The sequence below is a fragment of the Rhea americana genome, unplaced genomic scaffold, assembly GCF_003343005.1.
Source record: "Rhea americana isolate MKP2758 unplaced genomic scaffold, rheAme1 scaffold_255, whole genome shotgun sequence".
NCBI classification, from domain to species: domain Eukaryota; kingdom Metazoa; phylum Chordata; class Aves; order Rheiformes; family Rheidae; genus Rhea; species Rhea americana.
The window spans coordinates 1153627-1176269 of NW_028186374.1; the positions used below are offsets into that span (position 1 = coordinate 1153627).

The 22643-nt window shown below is 41.9% G+C and overlaps 1 protein-coding gene across 2 annotated transcripts in view; it reads right to left on the reverse strand.

The window, feature by feature from the left end:
- The window catches only part of GSG1L (GSG1 like), a 107295-nt gene that overhangs the window by 40085 nt on the left and 44567 nt on the right, over nucleotides 1-22643 (reverse strand). For both annotated transcript variants that reach the window (XM_085307254.1, XM_085307256.1), the window contains one exon: nucleotides 13108-13155. In XM_085307254.1, coding sequence (XP_085163380.1) covers nucleotides 13108-13155 — 48 coding nt within the window. The remainder of the gene's footprint in view (nucleotides 1-13107; nucleotides 13156-22643) is intronic.

The following is a 22643-nucleotide window of genomic DNA, read 5'->3' on the forward strand; positions in this document are numbered from 1 at the left end:
AATATGTTAAGAGATTATGTTTTCTGTGGAATCCAAGGTGAACTGGGGTTTTGTGGGGTTTGGTAGCACCTACTCACATAGGTGAGTGTCACCTCTGTGATCACTCTGGAAAAGGACTTGGCAATTGAATCAACATTGCTGCAGACAAAGGAAATTCATTTTCCAGCAACCTCAAGTGAACATACCGTTCATCAGGATTGAAAAGATAATTGTTGTCCCCATGATCCCTGAAATCTTAGGAACTTCAGTACATCAGCACCATCAGACAAGATCAGTCCCTTGCGTTTCTGTTAGACAGTGAAAGGCAGCGTCAATACTTTGAAAGTAGATTGAAAGTGCATTTCTGCAAAACTGGCAACCATGTTGAGTGCATCTGCCAGGCAGAGGATGTTGAAGAGGATTCTTAAATGGAGGACAAACAAACTGAATATTTTTGTGATGGCAAGGTAAAGAAGGTTTACCATAGCCTACATACAGTCTGTAATGAGCCTTAGGGCTCCAAAAGTCTTCACAAAACTTGAGCTCACTCAAACATCTCAACTCATGATCATCAGAGAAGGCCCTGTAGATGAACATGCTATTAACCTCTCACCAGGGAGCATTCTGAATCAGAAATCTGCTGTGCTGAGTTTCCTTTGAAATGGGAATTCTGAAAAAAGTTGTAGAAATTCTGCTTACTAGAATGCCAGGCATSAGTCCACATTTCAATGAATCCTGATTAAGGAATCCAAAGATCTGTGTGGTTARTGACTTCCAGAAGTTTTCAGCTGATTCAGAACATCTGGTATCCAAGTTAAAAAGTATAAATGTGAAACCTCAGTAACCRTGGTTGCCTTCTTTTGTTATTGCATTTGTATGCATATGACCTTTTTCCTTTGGAGGAAGACAAGATAAGGGCCATTCAYAGTGCCCAGAGCAAAAATACAAATCAAGACATCGATTGTTCTTTTTTCARATCTACTGCAATTTCCTGTTATGAAAAAGCAGCAGAATTGCTGGCCCCAACTTTTCTGTAACTTTTTATGCTCAGACTGACCTCGAGAAAGTCAAGAAATTACTAACATGTACTTTGGTGCTCTTTCRCTACAACATGCGCAGATGATTAGCTGTGTTGTGTTTCGGTATTAATGCCATTCTCAGACGCTTGTTAGTAGCTTGGGCTGAAATACCAAGAACTTGGAACCATCTGAATGAGGTTATGTACAGCCTGRTAAAGAAGCATTTGACATTGTGTCTGGAACCACAATGTTCCATAATTTCATCTGCTGTTGTGATTTTGAGATTAATACAGCTGACAAACCACTTCTAGAGATTCTCTCAAATGACACATCTATACCTCCAGTAGCATATGATCATTTACAACCAAGGAGTTTATACTAAATGCTTATGATTGTATACTTGTCTGCAAATCAGAAAAACATGATTTTTGGTGCCTATTCACKATGCCAGCTGTGTCTGGTGCCAGATTGTGAAGTCCTATCTCTAGAAAAAGTGAGTATTTTGAAATCTCCTCCTGGCCTGCTTTTCCAGGCTGRCCAGATCATGAAAATGACTGACAAAGATGCAATATTAGTACTTTTTCTCAAGTCAACGTGTGTGTGTTCRTCTCAAGTACGTGTTCTCTTGGCACTAAAGGAGTGGCAAACAGAGAAATTGCTGTTAAATCTCAAAGCATTTATAATCCATAATCATGAGCTATTTGCTTGTAAAAAATCTCTTCTGGAGAAATCACATTGCTATTCCTGAAGGAGATTGCTGAGTCATGTTAACTATGCTATATGCAGCATAGGCAGGAATTGTGTGCATGAAACTGTTAGTCATGCATTTTGGCTAGTGGCTTGGAAATTATAAGAGCGTTAAAAAAAGTCATAAACGGATGTGTTACCTGCCAAGCTATGTGATACCACTTGTTGAAAGCCCCAGTGTTCCCTGGACAATGCCTGTATTGACTTCACTGAGCCCTTTCAGACAGAAAATTAACTTCCTAATTGTAGTAAACTCTTATTCAGAATACATCAATGGGATTTTATCCTCCACAGAAGCACCTACTGTGACAATCTCTGCTCCCTGCTGAAGATGATCTGTGATTACTGCTTGCCGGCTGTTCTAACAACAGAACTGCTCTCATGGCTGATGAGTTCAAGGATCTGACCAAGAGATCCTCATTTGAACCGTCACACTGTATCATGCTGTCCCTGAGCAAGTGGTCAGGCTGAACAATGGGGCAGACAGACAAAGAGACCTTGGAAAGATTTATATTTGCCAGGCTTCTCATAACACAATGTTACACAGCTAGTCTGAGAGTCAGAATGAGTCCTTCTGAGCTGCAGTGAGAGCATCTCAGCTCATTCCTCTGTCAATTCAATTCTCATCTGCCTGAGAAATTCTGATACAAGTAGGTAGAGGTGGTGGTTTAATCTCTGTCATTGTCTATATCACACTCCATGATATGAGAGAAAACCTCAATGTGCTAAGAAGCAATAGAGCTGAGCAAAGCATGTTCATTAATAGCTATTGAGGTCATCAGACCTTAAGGGTGATGAAGCCCAGACCACCAAAGGACAGGTTGGGTGCTGYATTGTTGAGCAGCTGAAGAGATAACCATTTCCAAGCAACTGTTCTGGAGGCTGTGTCCTCTCCACACACTCCTCCTCACCTACTTCTTGGTATTGTTCCTGGCCACAGACACTGCTGCTGCTACTTGAGGAAKAAAGTTCTCCTGTTGGCCTGCAGTTCAGAGTCATCATCTCAAAGAACAAAGAACAGCTGAACAACACAGAGGAACCATGGCAAGGCTGAGCGCTGTCAACTGGATAGATGTCATCCAAGGTGGGAGGGAAAGGGCAATGCACTAGGGCACAACCTGGTTCTGGGTGGGGCAAATTTGCACCAAGGAAGCCGTAGTGCGGATGTAGTTCTCTCACGCAGAAATATTTCAAAATTCCTCGTGTTGTCTGTGCATGCTCCAGCAGGCAGGSGGATAAAGGAGGTGTTACTGTTGTTCATGTTACCAGCAACAGAGAGTTATATTCACTTGCCTTTGGCAGCCTCAGTTTAAAGCAAACACTTACGCTGGAGGTGGTGGGAGAAAGGCACCTGTATACTACTTAAGTTCATTTGTTTTTTGATGGTGACACACTAAAGACAGTCTTTAGAGGTACTGAGTTAGGCCTAAATAGTGCATGAAGGACCTAGAACATACTCTCCTAGTGACTCAAGGGTTGGGGGAAGGCCCCTGCTATCACCATTGCTGGGTGACTGGGAACGGGAGCRCAGTGACTCTAACCATTCTCTTGGATTTCCTTATTCTTTATGTAGATCTAATTCTCAAAAAGTTGCCGACCAAGCRTAGTCCATGGCACCCACTATGATCTGCCACGTCAGGGAAAATCTGGTTATTTCTTTAGTATTCGGTTCCAGAGACAGTAGCTCAAATACAGTCATCCACATTTGGCAGCTGCAGACTGTTTTAGGCGCTGTTTCATGGTGAATGCTCTGCTGATGCTTAAGAAGTATTTGGTTTTCTTTCACTAGAAATTTTTAACATGTCTTGTTTACATATGTAGAATRGCAGTTTCTCTATGATTTTGGTCCTACCTACTTCATTCTTCCTCCTCTATGTAGTGGTCCCTATGTTTTGGACCCCCTGGCCATCGTTGTTCTGCTTTTCTAGGCTTACCCGGTGTGTTGGAATGGACACCTAGATCTTACTTTAATCTTTTCTCTTCATGCTTAGTGCAAGAGAGAAAAAATATATTAATGGGTACAGCTTGCTAGATGCTKTATATCTTGCTTGAGAAAAGCATTAAAAGAGACTTAAAATGACCATTATGTCTCATCCTTTCTCTTCCAATTGCATTCTGATGGCTTTAGTCACTTATTCATCTCTTTTGTTCTGAGGTTGGAATTATAAGCTGGAAATACTGGAGTGATCAATAAAAAATGGTGTAAGGAATAAACATTGAGCATGCTGTTGTGGCTGGCKTGGAGATCCAGCTCGGAGCAGTCAGCCCATCTGTTGGCTAATGTATTCTCATAATGTCAGACCATCTGCCTGCTCCTCTTGTGCTGCAGTGTAGAAAACTGGGATGAGAGAAATAGATCATGAAGCTATGAGGGACCTTCCTCCAAAACAAAATAAGCTTCATGATCCTAAAAGCCATCAAAGATATCTACAACTATCCCATCTCGTTAGACAGTTAAGGCAGTTAAGATTGAAAGAGGGCCAGCGCCCAGACAAGACACTGCAGTCTGCAGAATGTGGGAGAGCATTTGATGAGTCTAATCACTAGAAAGTGCTTAGATGACAGAAGAAATGCCAGCTGGTTTGGTTTTGTCTAGCTTTACTTCTTCATTGGTTCCTTTACTTTGAGAGGTGAGGTGGAGCTGTGAGCCAAATAAAACCATTCGCTTTGGCATGATGATGTACTTTCTCTGACATTTTTATGGTTCTGCCGCTGAGTGTGGACCTGAATTTAATCCTGTGTGTGACRCTGGACAGGATGTGGAATATCTTTGTGCCTATTTTCCCCTTTTTCTAGTGTGAATACAGTAGAGTAGCATTGTAGAAATGACTGCAAAAACCACTCTAAATCAAGACTTTCTCATATGCCTTAATAAATATATTTGGGTTAAATATTCCCTTTGAAGAACTACAGTGTGATATACTTCCATTCTCAGCACTGGACCGAGAAATGAATTATATTCTGACCTTGTTGCTAGCACTCCCCACAGCAGAAAATTTCACTGTTCTCCATTCTGTGACACTACCAATGTRAAAAGAAAGCCTATTGCTTCCTAATGCAAATTTACCTTTAATTCTGCTGTTATGCATGCTTTCTTCCCTGTATATTTAATTTATTTTAAAAATAGCTTCAGTGATTCATAATAGATGTGTAATAAAACATAGGTAAAAGGTTAGTAATACGAATTTTTTTTCTACACACTTTATTGTATCTTTCCTAATACAAGTGCAGAGGTACATGTGTATGTGTGTGTGTTTCTTATTAGAGATAAATTAAAAATAATGTAAGCAGAATATGAAATTTGCATKAAGACAGTGGGGAATATTTTCAAACGGGTTCAAATTCCCCAATCACATTTCTTTTCATTGGATGTGGGTCTCTCAGTGGTCTTTTAAAAATACTGTTTTTCTTTTCCTTGTCAAGATCAGCTACCCAGTACACAAAAAAAGGAGGTTTAGTTTTGAACTTGGTCTGTTTGAACTTCATTTGTCTCTTTTCCGACCTAAAATTTGTTTTGTGTTGTCATTCTCATACAGAAAGTGTTCTCTATCTTTGACCATAACTGTCACACTCCTGTCTATCTCTCTAAATTTTATCACGTCTTTTTTGAGCTGGAGCTGGCAGGGGAGGGGTGAGAAGTGCACACGCAGTGCTGGGCGTGGGTACATCATGAATACCTGTGGTGGTATGGTGATCTTTTTGTTTTGTTCTTTATTTCCTACAAGCATCCTAATATTTTTCCATCTTTTTTTTTCTTTTTTAATCTCTACAGAGCAGTGAATTGATGTTTTCATAGAAGTGCCTGTCATCACTCCAAGAGATCTTTCCTGAGGGGTAAGAGCTAATTCAGAACTCCTCACTTTATATGTAAAGGTAGGATTACTCTTCATGTGCACCACTTCGCATTTATCAACATCATCTACCATTTTCTCTCCCAGTCACTCAGTATTATGCGAACCTTCTACCATTCTTTGCTTTTTTTTTTTTTTTTCTTTTTCCATTTGTACAGAAATGAATCCTCTCATGATACCACTTATATGAAGCTAGTTTAACTACTGTTCTTTGCTTTTTTTTTTTTTTTTCTTTTTCCATTTGTTTTGGTTTTAGTCCTGGGAACGGCCTATTATCAGCAGTAAATTGTTCACCAATATTCTCATGCACTTCTGACTGTGTAGAAGAGCACTGGCCACAATACAGTTGCCTTAAGGATGTCAGTGGCCACCTGACTCCAGTAGTGGAGTCTTTAACTTCCTGTCTTTAACTAGCTGATTATCTGTAGAAGAACTTTTTTCTTCTCYGCTGATGACTTTAAGAGCTTTTAGGAAAGATTTTTGGAAACCTAGGTAGACTGTAACAGTCACATATCATTTAYACTATGTTTTCAATGACTACTTAAGGAATGCTGACAGATCGGTGAAACGCAACTTCTTTTAGAAAGACTATTTAATTCTTCTCCCTGTATGATATCTTTCAATTTGTATATTTTTAAGTCTTTATCATAAGAGCTAATATTTTGCCTGCTATAGATGTCAAAAAGGCTTGTAGCTCCCAAGATTCTTATGTAGGTCTCAGAAAAAGAATTAGTGGCACCTTCCATTCCTCTGATACAAAGGCAGCTTTAAGTGKTTTTTACACAGGACATAATTCGCACACTTCTGAGCTCCTTCAGAAGTACTGAGAAAACACCATCTGGTTCTAGAGATTTGTTGATGTTCATTTTGGCTGTTTGTTCTAAGACCTGTCTACTGGGAAATTAGTTGGAGGTAGATCCTCTATCCCTGTATACTGAAGGATTCCACCAGCAACCTTCCTAAGTTTCTGCTTGGGGAACATGGTTACCAAAAATTCATTCTTTTTTGTTTGTTTGTTTGTTTGTTTGTTTGTTTGTTTTAGTCTTTCTTATTTGAGTGATGCTTTTAGGTCTTGAGTCTATTGGCTAGAATCTATGCATTCTACCAGGTTTCTCGCTTTGAAGTACATGTTAAAAACAAAGGTTTATGATTGGTTTAGATGCCTGCAGCACATTATTCCCCAGACTCTCTTCTGCCCTGCTTTGTTGTGTTTTCACTTCTAATCTGTGGAGTTTATGTTCTTTTTAATATTTCTCGGTTCCTTATGAAGTTTTCTTCTCTGTTTTGCTGTGGTGTTTAACAACACTGGATCCTACTTCATATTTCTAATTTATTTTCTGATAAATTATGTAGCGTCTTTGAAAAATTTTCGTAGTCTATTTGTCCTTTGTCCAAGCTGACTCTTTTAATTTCTTTTAATTATCTTTCTTTCTCTCTCTTTTTTTTTATATATTCTTTTCTTCACAATCTTTTTTTGCTTTTACTGCTCCTGCAAGGATGTTCAATCTCTGTATCTGGTGTTCATAGATACAAGCCATCTCTTTGCAACATTTTTAACCAGGTTCCCCACACCGCTCAGGCCTTAGTAAAGAATTACAAGTTTCCCAAAAAATTTCTCCATGGTCATTAAGTGTATCTAAATTTTAAACTCTTTATCATACCAGGTGTGACAGTTTCTCAGTCTATGCAAGGGTTATTGAAGTTTTGCCCTACTATTTTACTTTCTTTACTCATACCTTCTATTATCTTAAGTTTAACCTTGCTACTGCCACCACCTCAGTGGATGATCACTGATATAATTCTGTTTATTGATTGAGCATGGAGTTCATCCACAGAGATTCTGTGTTGCTTCAGTACATGACATCTACTTTATCTTTCGGTGTAATCAGTACCATGACATTATTGTCCTGCTGATTATCTTTCTACCATGTAATTTCTGATACACTTGTTACATGYGTAGCCATCTAAGCCAGGCATCTAGTTTTCCTTCTTATTAACTGCTGTTCTWGAGTTAGCTTAGAAGCATGTATATATTTAGCTCAGTTTTGTCTTTCTCTGTGCTCTGTTTAGGTGAGACTTTGCTTATTTGCCTTCTGCCATGTGCTATCCTAGTTTTGCCAGCTACTTTTTAGACAATACAGAATTTTTATTGCTGCATCTCTACAGGATGCATCATCACAAGCTGTGTAGAGGACCCGCAGAAGATGTCTCYTACCTCTGCCTGAAGAATCTGCAATTTAAAAAGTCCCTTGTAACATTTTTGAGTGTTAAATGCTCACTGGCAATGAACATTTTCCTTCTGTAAGATTKTGCCTTGCCTCAACCTTCATATCTTCTAAAAAGGCTTGTTTATTTTATGCACATGAATTTCACTATAAATACGTAAAACACACTGCAATATAGGTGGTCCCTCATGACCTGCCGCTTTGTCGTTCTTGATGGGTACTATTCCATAGATGTTGCAGCTGAAGCAAGTGACAGCCACTAGGGTAAGGTAGAGCAGATTGTACCTTACCCATAAGAAGTTTCTCCTGTGAATCCAATATGCAAATCCTATCCTATGTTGGTGCAGCCATGTCTAAATTTTGAGCCAACACCAACCTTTTTAGCCTGTTCCTGACACCACTTCCCGACAGGATTCCCAAAGCCAGAACAGCACATTTCGGTACATGCTGCAGACACTCTAGGTGTTTGGAGACTGCCTGCCTCACAGCACGCTGAACACSACCCCTAAAGCTTTTAGGGACCTTTTCTACAAACCCTCTCTCTGCCCAGCAAGGTCCTTCCAACACAGATACTGTTTCCAGCTAATCTCTACTGCATATATTCCAGTTTCACTTACATAAGGAGTTTGGCTGGTCATTCGCAGCTCCTCATCCTCCTGCTCTCAATATGACTTTGTGGTTGAAAGCTGACATTTATACATCTGGGGAAGGATGGAGGAGCTGGAATCTCCACAGAGGTCGAAGCAGTGGGAGGACAGGTCTGTTTGTGTAGAGAGTCGTGGTGTTAAGCTAGTCAGTGAAGTCATTTATTGGATTATTTGAAGGGATGTGTTGCTACTTTTGCCACTACTTTCCATTGTGATACCACAGATTCCAGACATAAAATTTGGCACTGGTATCTTCTTCCTGAGTGTATCCTCCCTGGCCTCTGGGCAGTYCTTGGGCATGGATGTGAAGCAATGAGAAAGCAGAGCTGGAAGGTGCACCCAGAAATGCTGATGAGAGGAGGCATATTGCCCCAGCCAGTGTTCTGGATGGGCACCACACCAGGAGCTTAGACAGGAAACCTGTGCTGACAAAGATTTGAGCCCAAAAGAGAGGAAAGGCTATAGACTGAATTAAAAAGTGGACCAGGTAGCTAAGAGCAGGTCCTCCATAYGCTGAGAGAGGAAAGGAAATAGGAGAGGGCTCCAATGGAAAGRTAAGGAGTTTGTGGAAAGAAAAGGGGTCAGTGCACAACCTCACTAAATCTTTATGGCTGCACAGTTACCTCAGATAGAGAAATCTGTCAGGAGTTGGGCGGYTGTATAAGATGTCAATGAGAAAGAGGAAAATTAGATTTCTTCACATGTGGAGCAAAACTAAAGTGAACACAAGTCCTGTGATGAAGAAGAGCACAACTAAGTCCACTTTTCCATGTATCGCACAAGTATCCCTCACTGAACATGTTGTTCTTTTATTCTTTGGACATCAAAAATGCTCAGCAGGAACATAGCTTTGATTACTGTGGAGAAGATTGCAAGAGCAACTGAGAACTTAAAATCAGCTCCAGTCTACTGGGATAGTTTCCTTCCAACTCTTTTTGAAAATATTTGCTATTTTACTACTTACATCTGTAATGAAAATTAGAAAATAGTACACTATCTGTAACCCCAAAACATCTGTTCAGTGACAGCCCATTAAAAGTCCTGGCCAGAGTAACCAACTATTGCTCTATCATCCTTGATCAACAGCAAATGGAAGCTGTCATCAGAAATATTTGTGGACACAGTAGATGTTTTTTCTAGTTATTATCTACCATCACCAAGCTGATTTTGTTAAGCAGATTTGGCACTAACAGCCAGCAATAGCTAATAAATTCAATGTTAGGCTTACAAGGTTCTGACAAATTGTTGGCAGCTGCCTCCTTAAATACAGGGAAGGGCTCTCTTAGTGTGGGCTGGAAGTGCTTATTTATACCGTAATGTGGGTCTGTTTGCCCCAAATTTGGCTGCCCAGATCTGCCTTCTTTTAGTAGGTGTCATTGGTGCAATATATGCAAAGGGTATAATATCAGCTCAGAGAGCTTGGAACCAGCTACACTATTGATCAGCCCAAAGGGATTAAAGTTAGGGAGCTCAAGCATAAGTTATTGGGTTTTTTGTTTGTTTTTTTGTTTGTTTGTTTGTTTTTTGCAATAAGAATAAAAAAAAGATCTCATTTTTGAATGCAACAGTTGTGGAATAGATGTAGTTAGCTCTTGCCATGGATTTTATTTTACCGTAAATGGTTTAGGGATTAGCTTTTCTACGCTAAGAAGCTTTTAATTAATATAAAGCAGATTTATACTGAATTACTGTTACATGGTGATGGACTTTAGAAGTGACTGGTTCCACAGTCAAACTAAGCTTGTTCTTAGGCTTCCTTCTAGCTTGTCTTAAACGTGGAAGATGATGTGCTCAGAGATATTTCAACTGGCATTTTGATCTACACGGGGATGAAAGTCRGTTACATAGAGGTTTCCTTTGGATCCAGGGAAACCAACTGAAAGAAACCAARGAAAGCTGAGTGCCTAGCTGCAACAGATGCTGAGCATCTACACATGGAGAYATTTAGAAAATTACAACCCCAAACTACCACTTTTTAGTGGTAAATGATGCTTAGAAGTTATACAGAAACTGAAAGAGCTGAAATCTCATTGTGAAGGTAAGTTTAATTTGAAAATCTCCAGTTATACAAAATACATTAATAAAACTGATCTCAAGAAAGATACTCATCTTTTGATATTCATTGAGCATTGTCAAATCTCATTGCCTTGGAAGAGGAATCAACAATCTGCCCAGGACTGGGTGTTGCTGACTAGCTGACAAGCCTCTGTCTGACCAGCGTGCGTGCCCAGTCAACACAGCAAGCATTTGCTGGTGCGCACTGGTGTCTCTGTGCTCCCAAAGGAGGGGGGAAATCTGTCTCCTGCCCCAAACCAGCAGCTGACCACACAGTTAGCCAGCTGCCCAGTGTTATCACCTTTAATAAATAGGATGTCACCTTGGAGCTGAGCAGAGATCAGCTCTCAGGAATCGTCTCCTTTTGTTACAATCGTTGCTGCTTTTGAGAAATAGAATTTCAAATGCTGACTTCTCAAAATACCTTTCAGCTCAGGGAATATTTAGTGAAGCCGATGCCAAATGAGTGGAAGATGATGAAATTAAAGGATCAGTTCTAACTGGAAAAGAAGAACAGAATAAACCAAGAAATTAAGGACTTCTGCAGTGAAATTAAGTTAGGCATCACAACGTGCAGTTTTCTCTTTGCATGGGATAAAAGTATCTCTGGACGAATGAGACTGATTGAGAAGAATTCAGATTGACTACATTTCAGAATCCAGCTTGATGTACAAATGCAGAATTTATTCTAGTTTTGTTTATGAGTCCAGTTGTCAGCAGTTTCTATCTCGAGGTGAGTGTTCCCCTCTCCTGTGAGCAAGCCATACAACTCAACAGAAAAACTTCAGAAACATAAAGAAATAATTTTCTTCACTAAACCTGCACCAGATATACTCACCTTTTTCAACGAGGAAAAGTAAAATAGTCTAGAAACATACCCTGACACCAAGCAGTAACTCTAAAATTGTTACAGAAAGAATCCATCACTGACAGCTTTTAGCATGACCAACAGAAATACTTAATGTAAATCACTAAATGCTGACTTGGAAAGTGCGTGGGTGAAGCAAGTAAACATTATGCACAAGAATGAACTTGTTCAGAAAAAATAATGCACAGAAACATCCGTCTGCCTCTCGAACGCGCACATCGCATGCAAGGGAGCTCTGCACCTCAACACGCTATGCGGGAAGCATCTCCTTGTGGATCTGCCTCCTGGTAGTCTCATGTAATGTCCACTAGTCCTTCTAGCCAACAACCATCCCCCAGGCTGCCTTCTCAGTTCCTCTCTCAAATTTATAGATGTCTATCGTTTTTCCTTTCAGGCACCTCTCCTTTAAGCGCTTGTATGGAAACTTCCAGAGAGCTGATAATTCTTGCTGCCATTCTGCGAACTGCGCTGAAAAGGGCAAAATCACACACCGCGTGTGGGAGAAGCTCTTGGATGTATACATTCATCATGTGTTGTCTGCGCTGTGCTTTCCTAATGCTTTCTAACATCCAGTTCCCTTTTGACCACTACTAAATATTGAGCCAGGGGCTTCGTAAGAAGTGTTGTACCCCAAGGTCCCATTTCTGTGCATAAGACTTAGCTCAGAGCCCGTTAGTGGTAGTACCTCGGATTAGTTTTTCCTTAATTTATTTTTTCCGTAATTTATTTAAGTTTACGCACACTGAATTTCAGAGAGGCTTGTCTGTGTTACCTCTGCTCCCACTGAAATACCCCTCGAATTCACTGATGGTAGTTACCTTTCTCTTTCAGATTGTCCAGCTGATCAACAGTTAAGATAAATTAAGAACAATTGTTCCTAACAGCATTTATTGCCTCCCTGCCAGACCTGATGAAGGTAYCATATGCCCAACAGGTTTTGTAATTAAATCAGGTGATCTAACAAAATGTATCACTTCTTCTTACAAATGTTTATTTTCCTCTTGTCCTTTGGTTTTTCCAAAAGCCCATTATTGGCATGAAGGACACTGCAAAGCTTGTGCGCCMGTTCAGCTGTGGGCAGAGTGCTCTGCCTTGAGCAGAAAGCAGGTTGGGCTCAGCTGCCCAGTTTCTCAGTTAATTGAATTCTACACATTTTTTTTCCCCGTGATGAATACAGTTTTGAAATATGGATTAAATTACTACCGAAAATCTACAACTCCAGTATCAGAGTAAAGAAAAGCTTTGCAACCTGCCCCTTTCTGTGCATTTGATTTTCTTTTTTTTTAAAGAGTAGCTCAGACAGACAAGCAGCTACGTGGTCCCCTCTCGCGCTCAGACAGTTGGTGCSTGAGAATGAACGTGACGGCGGTTTGCTGTCTATTGACGTCTTTGTGTCCTGATGGAACTGCCTAACATGCTCTTCCTCAGCAGAGGAAGCAGGGAAATGTCTGTATTATGATATACATCTTCATGTCCTTGAAAAAAATATAGCTGAACGAGAAGAAAATGCATTAGAGAAAAGACAGATTGGAATAAACCCACTGAATAAAGAACTCTCTGAAGCCCTTGACACTCGTTTCAGCTAGCGGTAGGTAATGTGGATGACACGCGGGTTCCTGTGCACTCAGAAGGTGTTTCCCCAGCGCTGAAGTACGACAAGAGCAATACAGATGAGATTTGCAAAAAGGGAAGAAGCCTTGACTGTAGTCGTCTTACCTTTTTCAGAAGCTGGGGCAAGGTCAATAAAACTTCGACATTTTTCACCTTTAAAAGAAAAAGATTATTTTAGGAGACAGAAATTGATTAGTTTTGCCCTGCCTTCCCCTTCTGACTGTTTTTTTCTGCCGCCTCTCCCACCTGAGATGCTACGGGGCCGCTGAGTTATCGTTAACTCTTTCACACAGAGAGCAGACGTTTACCTGGGCACCACACATCGTCCTTACCTAGCTGAACTCTCTCTCCCTTAGGACTACAGGCGCTTGGTCGGGAGTGGGAAATACAGTTCGTTGGGTGCCTGTGGGCTGAGTGCTGCTCTTTTCCAAGGGCTGGGACAGTGCTGAGCTCTGCTTGGAGTGGCACAGTGCAAGGCACTGCAGGGGGATAATGCTGGGAGGACACAGGCTTCTTTTCACCAGTGCTCCTGCTCCCTTTCCCATCTTCAGGATGCCCATCAGAGGTCAGAGTAAACCTCCGATTTCCAGGAGGCCTTCCCGTGGACACAGATGGCTCTCTCTCAGAGTCGGTGAGACAGATTTTCTCACGGCATGTTCGTGGGCCAGTATGGGGAAAGCAGTGGTGGCTGCAGGAGTCAGTGCTACTGAGCTGCCACTGGTAAACCCACAAAAAGACAGTACCAATATTAATAGCAAATATTTTCAGGRGAAAAAAAGATATGAAAATGATACAGAGCAAAAAAAAAAAAAAAATTTCTTCTTCGCACCATTGCGTAAAAGTACTAATATGTACAAGGGAGCCAAAAAATTCATGCGAACAGGGGAAAGGGAGTAGTGCAGTAAGGACTTGCCAAGTCTGCCCCAGGATATTGGCTGCAGTACACTGCCAGCGTGCCTGAGAGATGGATGGATGCTATTGTAGCATCTAGCTCTCCTGCCACCTTTGAATCAAGCGCTTTCCTGTGAGAAGCCCCAAGGAGTGTCCAGCAGACAGTAACCCAGCATCAACACCCCTCCGACAGAGACTGGCCATCCTATCCCAGAGCTTTCTGATCAAGGCACACTCCAGCCAAAGATCCCACTAAAGCTCACTTAGCAACACACTGCTGCAGTTGGTCATGCAACATGTTCAGTAATTAAAGAAGCATGAGCAAAGAGCTTTGAATTTGCCTAAACTGTAGGAAAAAGCAGCTGCAGGAGCTGAAGATGGGAGGGAGAACTGCTAATTATCCTAAATTTTACCTTCAGCTTGTCAGAGCTAGACGCAGACCCGCACTAAGTGTACCATAGAGATCAGGGCCTTCTTGTGCTTCCAAGGGTGCTATAAAGATGTGAATGGTACTGTTCTAAAGTGCAGCCACTTTATCAGTCTTGCAGTGCATGAGAAAGAAAAGGCATGAAACAAGAAGCAAGAGGAGCGAGAACAAAGTCACACAAGGTGAGCTGGAGCACTGGGATAGCAGCTATTGTAGTAACCCAGGTAGGATTCTGTTGCTTAGGTCTTTGTAGACACTTTAGTTGAGAATAATAAAGAAAGAATAAGAAAAAGTTGAAGAATGATCAGAAGTAGCACAGAAGTAACTTATTTGAAGTAGCAAAACCAGAAAATGATCTTCCAGTCTTCCCATTGCTATTCTGAAGGCTACAGAGCAGGGAGGATTGCACTAATGAAGGCCAAGAAAAGTGAATTGCTGGATATGCAGGAATTAGTGTAATGTGTAATTGTATAATGGGAATAACCAAGAATCAACTGCCTGCCTGGGCTATGAGGGTGAGGGAAAATAAAAATGGGAAGTTGTCCTCAATGACTAGAAAAAGAGAGAGCTCTGGGACTTCACTGGGTGTATGTCCTGTTCACTGCATAGCCACAAAGAAAGRGAGGTCAGAGACCTTCCGATTGGGTGGGAGGAGAAGGATTCAGAATAAAGACAGGTCTCTGAGTCATCAGTATGGAAAAGYAAGTAGAAGCTTTATTTTTTAAGACGGACTGAGGGCGAGGTTGGTCCTTCAGAGAATCAATGCAAAGAACATGAGAAGTGGAAGGAGAACCAGGGCAGGACAGAAGGGGAGGCTAGATAGGTATCCTAGGAAAGCGAAATCAGAATGTGAAATGATGAAGAACTAGCTGAGTGGTGTTGTGAGGATGGGGTATGGGGTTACTGAAGATTTCAGTACGAGTTATTCCAAAGAGAGATWAGCTTTTCTCATTTTGTCCCTTCATAAATTATCCAAAAAAAAAGAGAATTCTTTTTTCTAATCTACACAGTTAATGGGAAATGGGAAAAATTAACTCCCTCTCTTGTCACTCATCCCAAATGCCTGAGAATATCCATTCTCCTGCATTTTTTAGAAAATGAATGTTGATGTTTATTTGAAATAGTTTCCCTTCAAAAGGTTCTGAAAAAWTTTATCTAAGAAAGGAAATTGTGATGAGCAAAAAACCTTTGTAAGAGAGCTCCCATATGCYAGGAAGAAGAAACCTCTCTAGATCATGTTGACACGTCCCGGGTAGCATGAGAAGATTTATTGAGGCCTAAGAAAGTTTTGCTCCCCATTAGTCGGTGCAGAGCACTTCTAGCAACACCCAGCTGTCTCAGCCCAGCAGCTGCATGAAATCTCTCTCTCTGTTTAGAGGGAGGCTGCTTCTATTTCTAGTAGCTATTCTGAGACCTGAGAGTAGATCATTAATGAAAATGTTCCTCTGTGAAATCTCTCTCTCTCTCTCTCAAAAAAAAAAAAAAAAAAAAACGCATTTCCACCCAATATCGTTTTCAAAATGGGGTCCGGTATGCTGTTATCATGCAACAGAGTGTTCCTGGTTGACATCGCACCTGGAAGTAGCAGTAAAAGACAACTGGCTTCAACACAGTCTTGCTCTGGGTGCATCTATGCTAGCATGGCAGCAGAACCATCAAAGTTTTGTTTTGGATCAATTCACACGAGATCTTTTTTTCCAGTGTACACTGAGTTACCTCTACTCATGCATCTATCGTTTCTGAGTATATGGCTGTCCCTGCCAGCTGTGCAATGATTCTTGTCTCTCTGCATGTAATCCTTGATCTTGGCTCAGAAAACTTGAACTGGAAATCTGGGAAAATTTTCATGTCTCAGGTGGCGTGATGTCTTCTTCTTAGACCATTTTGCTCAAGCCAACAGCGTCTTGAACAAAATGGGAGCAATTCTAAATTTTCAGACTAGCTTTAGAGTCTTGGTGGTTGCTGATGAGAGAGTTAAAATTGGTGGTGTTTTGAGGAGAAACTTGAAGAAGCAGCAAGTTTCAGAACACCAATCCTACAGATGATTGGAAAAAACATTTTTGAATCATACAGCATATCACCTGGGAAAACAACAGCCAATTCTTCGTAATTTACAGAACACTTTTGCTTGCCAAATATCCTTCAGCAGAATGAAGAAATCTTCCGCGTCGTAACTGACCCCCCTGCACAGTAGCTCTGACATGTTCTGAAGTCTTTTTAGCTCCTATGGTAGTTGCCAATCTACAATAGCCATTTTTGTAAAATACTTTTCTTTTTTTTAATTTATCTGGATGTTGTGCATACAAAAGGTTGCATGGAGGAAAGGTATCTTAACGAAGCACTCTTGACTTTGGATTCATATAAATTTTCTTTGGAAGCTCTTGGTCAAATAGGAGACCTAGTTACTCTCAAGAGGTGGAATGGGAGGTGAAAGGCTTCTTGGAGAGTTGTTTCTAGTAAAGATTTATGGATTATTCTAATTGAACACCTGTCTCAAACTTAGAGAAGAAGGAAACCTGAATAGGCAAATCACTAAACTGTTATCATCAGTAACTACATCGTTCCCATTGCGTCTGCAGAGAGGGAGGCATTCGTTCAATGCAGAGGAACCTGAGRGAGCCTGAAAGCCACAGGACAACAGAACGAGCTGGAGGGATTCAGCTAAGCACGAAGCAGTCAGGAAGGAATTTGGTTTAATCCACTGTAGTGTGTGGATTAGGAAGAAGAAAAGGAGAAAGAGAGAGACTGGGAAATGAATCACATCTTGTTTTCCTCTCTTCACAGCTTTATGGTAGTGACTACTTTGCTTTAAGCATCCTGATTTTTGAGAAAGCGGCAGCAGGTCACTCACACATTGAAGTCGGTCATGGAATCAATGGAGCAAATGCTAGGATGAAAAGGAAGGGAAAATTTATTCATGGTCTTTCAAGCAAAGTTGAGAAACTTCTCAGGTGGCTAAAGGTGGGCTCACCTGAGAGGGGCACGGTGGGGCACGGGCAGGGAAGGAGTCACAGCAAGGTGTGTATGAATAACAGTAGGCTGTAAAAGCTGAGGGATCACACAAGTGAAGGATCATCTCTTTTTTTTTTCCTCTTTGCAACAGTGACAGTCAGTTGGATTACACTCTGGTAGCTGAAGCAAAACTAGTTCAACTGATGACCTAACACAAGATTTCTACCATACCAGCACTACTTCTGAACACTCCAAAGAGGCTGGCAGATAACAAGGACAGCAGGATCTGACTACGTAATTTAAAGTGGGGAAAATCCGTTAAAAGGTATTTATAACAGATTGCATAGTATTTAAAATATTACAAGGTCACATTTTCTTTGGTCACACCTTTACTATTCCAATGTGAATTTTTTGCTTCCGTTGGAAATTCTCAAGTCATAAGAAAAAGGGGRTTAGAAGGAGGATTAGGCATAAAAAGTTAAACTGCTGGGTTCAGCTGTGAAAGAGCAACTCCTATGCCACCAGCCGTGAGAGAGCAACTCAGCTCAGCAGAATCAGAGGAGCTACATCATCTACAGCCCACAAGCGCTGAACTGTCATTTATGAGCAGAGTTGACCAGGACTTCACAGAGTCTCCATATGACAGGTATCTACCACTATCTAAAAATGTCRGTTTTGTAGCACTCATCTGAAACTGTGTATCAAAAAGCAATGTCAACAGCGGATTTTTAGTCCTAATAATAGTATTTATACTAAATTGCAGCCAAATGGACAAAATCCCATGTAGTGTCTCAAAGATAAAGGCTTCAAAAATGTACACTTGAACAAATTTTCTGTGCTTCACTTCAGAGGATGTAAATAGCGTTGGTTCAAACAAATTTGAGGGGCCATTCACTWGGGTCACTTGTATAAAGCCCAGTATTCAAATTATGGCTGCCCAAACACTGTGCTTTTCACTCAGGGAGGATGTGAATGAGGGCAGAAAGGCTGGCTTTCRTTATTCTTGAAATATTTTATAAACCAAGCCATGAAGACATGTTTATTTTCTCACTGAGCAAGGTAAGCAGAAGAACAAAAATCATACYGATCCTACCTGCAAATATGACTGGAATCACAGTGTACAGCCAATTATTTTGGAAAAATTTTTATTAAATGCTTTGAGAATCRGCCTGGTGTCCCAGCTGGGTGCTTGATCATATGACACAAAGCAAAAAGGCAAGTACTTTCCACAAGAACTTGATATTTAGAAGGTACTGGCTCACTGGSATTATCGAGAGCTTCATCTTCCTGGGAGGGCCGAGCAGAGCAATTTGTCTTATTCTGGTTCCTGTGATGAAGTCTAAACCTCATCCACCTCCTTCTCCAAATGGCAAGAATCAGGCCCTGGTTTAGATACGAAACTCATGATTATGATGAACAAAAACTGGGGCAGAAAGCAAGAAGATAAGTGATTGCATAGCACTTCCAGATCTTTTTAAACCCACTGTTAAAAAAGAAGGCCATGCCGTATCTGTCACACAGCCCCGTGACATTGGCCCAGGTACTCTCTCTGCCTTGCGGCTGTTGCCTCCTTTTATCACTGCAAATTAAATTTCCTCTGTTTAGGACTCCACCTCGGCTTTCTCAGGCTCTCCGAGAAGCATATTGTTTCTGAGCAGGAAATGTATCTGGAGAATGAATGTTTTGACCTTTCTTTCTACTTCTTCAGGCAACCAGAGAGATTATAAAATAATTCCTCYGCTCAAGTGCATCCATCCACCAAGTCTGCGTGTTTCTTTCAATATGATATGTCACAAGGTGACCAAGAGCCTGCCTCAGGTAGTCAGAGCACCATATGCCTGCCAAAGGTAATGGAGAGGAATCCATTTTGCCCCTTAAGCCTTTAATTCATGCAAAGACAGCTAAAGGAGGAGAAGATTTTTTTTACTAGTTTTCCTCTATTTTGATTACACAGTCAAAGACTAATTTAGGAAATGTGAGCCATTAAAAAAGAAYAAACAGCAAAATGCTGTAGAGATGTTGAAGTCAGTGTGTAATTTTTTCTGAATAGTAATTAATTATATGTACAAACCACTATAAAATGTTAATCCTTCTGGTGTCTTTGGTGCCAGGATTGAGATGAAAAAAAAAAAAAAAAACAATCGAACGATAGCTGTGCTGAAATAACAATCTATTATTGTAATGCTATTATTACTTTTCAATTTACTCTTTACAGTTTAAAGCCTATACTAAATATGCTAAATGTGCTGCATATATAGTCTGTAGTCTATTTGTCTGTGTATAAGTTGCTGTAAAAGAAAAATTTCACTTGCAATTGAAMTGAACATAGGGAGACACCAGGGCAGAGAGGAGGACTTCTACTCTTTGAATCCAGACACTGTCAAGAGGATAGTCAAGGAAAGGAGAGTGTGTATCAAAGCAAAATATCTGTTTCCAAAGAGGCAAGAGCATACCTGATGTTGATATAAGCAGATTGCCCAGAGGTTTTCACTCTAGCTCTGCGTATCTGTGGTGTTTGTTTCAAATGTGATCTGTTGCTTTTGTTGTTTTTTTTATCTTAACCTCACTTCAGGGTAACTGGCTAGCACTGTCATCCCTCAGCCATGGGTGCGGTGAATCTGAAGCTGTACTACTGGAAACCTTCAACAAATACCTGATTCTCTAACACTTTATCCCAACACAGCTAAAGGGCAATGGCATTTTCTACGACAGAAGCCGCATACACCATTTGGTATGAAAACAGAAGACGCAGGAGTGTCCGTAAGGAGGCCTTTTGGAGCCATGGCACAAAGAATGGCTGCAGATTGGGGACAGAGTAAGAAAAGCGTGGAGGACAATCACTTCCCTTCCAGTTGCTGAGTGCCAGATTGTGCTGGGCTTAGTACTAAAGGTTGTGCTTCTCTAGGAACTGCACAGGGAGTTGTTGATGAAGGACATTTCTCTTTGTTGTTCCATGTGCCTATCAGCCTGTCTTTGGAGCACAGGAAAAAGCCTCCTCCATCTTCAGTAGTAACCACTGGTGGTAATTTTAGATCATGTTCATACCCCAACATGCAGACATGCATCTCACTGAGAGCTGAGGATGTCAGCAGTGCTTTCGTTTTTCCTCTTAGGATTTATTCTAAGTTATTTTTGGATATCTTGTATAACTGATCTCTTAAGCCCTCTTAAGTTTAATTTTAGACTTGGCAGAGTTTATCCTGCTGTGCTGCCCTTTTCAGATGTATCTCCTCCTCATACCCAGACTCCTGGAGAGCCTTCAGAGAATACAGAAAAGGCTGGCAACTATGCTGTAGGTTATGGATTTGACAAGAACGGTGTCTAGGATTTGTCACCTTGATAGCCTTGCCCTCACCCAGCAGCAACAGTGGTTCTGAGAGAGGAAAAAGCCAAGGAGATGTCTCTTCTGTACGTAATCCATTTACATAGAAAGAGGAGGTGAGACSTGGCTTGAATGCCCTGTGCTTCCCTGCAGGACTGGTGGCCATATAAGGCACATCTGAAGCTCTCTGGAGCTCAGGGGTGTCAGGGAGCTGCTAAGGAGAGAAGAAAGTCTGAGCAGCTAGACATGGACCAGAGTCCGTGGTACCAGCTTCCCCTTGCAAGCGGTTTCTTTCTTGGCTTCCCAAGGGTGAGGTAGAAACATGTCATCTATGCAAGCCCTGGCAAATGCATTTTCTTGTAACCATTCCTGCTCTGCACAGGCTCAATTATGTTGCAGATGGGTTTCCTGAGAAGGGATGGATCATAGGGGCTGTGGGTCATGGCGATCTGGGTCCAGCAACAGGAGATGTGTGTGTGTTTCTCTAGAGAACTTCAGTCCTCTGTGTGTTTATGTGTAATCCATTAGGGAACTTCATGCGGGACCAGCCAGAGAGTAGGAGGAGACCCAGATCTGGAAAGACCCCAAATCTGATCTGGTTGTTGGGTAAGGGGCCTGAGATCTGGGCATGGATGTTAAACATACTTTGAGCCATGCTAAATTTGAGGGATCCATGAATGCAGTGAGCTAGTGCATCTAGAGAGGGAAAAGATGTCCACGTTTAACTAGTGAGCTTCATACCTGCTCAGCCGGAGGGGAGGAACAGGATGAACAGCATTCCTGCTGATGTGAGCGCTGTTGGTGTTTCTGTGGGTGATGGTAAAGGCACAGCTCTGCCCGGATCGCTCTGTGTGGCTGGCAGCGTTAGCATCACGTGTGTGTGTGCGAGTGTGCGCGTGTGTCTCCATATCATAAATACATGCTCAGCTCGACCTGCAGAGGGGAACAGCAGCAGCCCGGCTGRGGAGGAGAAATCCTCTGGGTCTTAAAGTCCTCCGGGCTGAGTTCCTGTTCGCAGGAGCATGCACAGCATTTTCTCAGGCAGGCTCATTAAGACCTTTTCCCATTTCTTGCTCTGCAGCAGCACAAGCCCCCACAACACTGCAAGTCAAATGTGTCACAGCTCCTCAGCTGTTTCTACTGCAAAAGGTTGGCTTTGGGCTTTTGTGTGTTCTTATGAAAAAATGTGCTGGAAAAACTGGATCTAATCAGTGCAAGTGCCAGACCCAGGGGATGAGTGAGAAAGCTGCTCGGCATAGGGAGATGAACCTCTCTGCCTCTCTCACAATATGAGGGCCAGATGTTTTCCATGGTGCTTCTCCCTCTGCTGCTTACGGTGTGGTGGGATATTCCGACCTTTCAGCCCTTCCCAGCCTGTGGCACCTACTTGCGATGAAAATTGTTGCATGCCTGAAAAACCATTTTAGAAAAAGGAGAAGGCTGTGTAAACTGAACTGAACTGGTAAGGATAGAGGATGCTGCAGGGGTGGGAGAGAGACACTGCAAACTTTGTCCTGCAAGTGTCCCGTCACCTCAAGTGCATCAGTGCAAGTACCACTGAGCCCTCGTTTACCAAAACAAGGCCACAGAGCAGCGCTGGAAGGCCAGTTCCCGGTCCCCTCCCTATCCCTAGCGCGTGCAGGTAGTGGGGCTGCTCTCTTGCCTTATCCACTGAAGAAACCTACTTCAAAGTCAGCCAYGCTTTGAAGCTGAGCTACTCCTGCCTCTGTGTTAGAGGCAAGTGCTTGTTCCCCTTACCTTCCACAAGCAGAGCTCAAAGCCAGCTGTACCTTCCTAGCCTGACCAGTGATACGAAAGGAAAAGCTGCGGAAGACAGATGCCCGTTCCACATCCCCCAGATCAAATCCTGCCRTAAAGCTAGGCAAGGACTACGCAGCACCTTGGCTCCAGGGCTGTGAGCTACAGCTCCCCTTACGCCGTGCACACTGTATCATTGCCACGATGGACCTGCGTGGTGACAGATGGGCTGCGCCTCCCAAAGTGGACATGGGGTGACATCCTTCTAGGGGCTCAGGGCAGTGGGAGGCT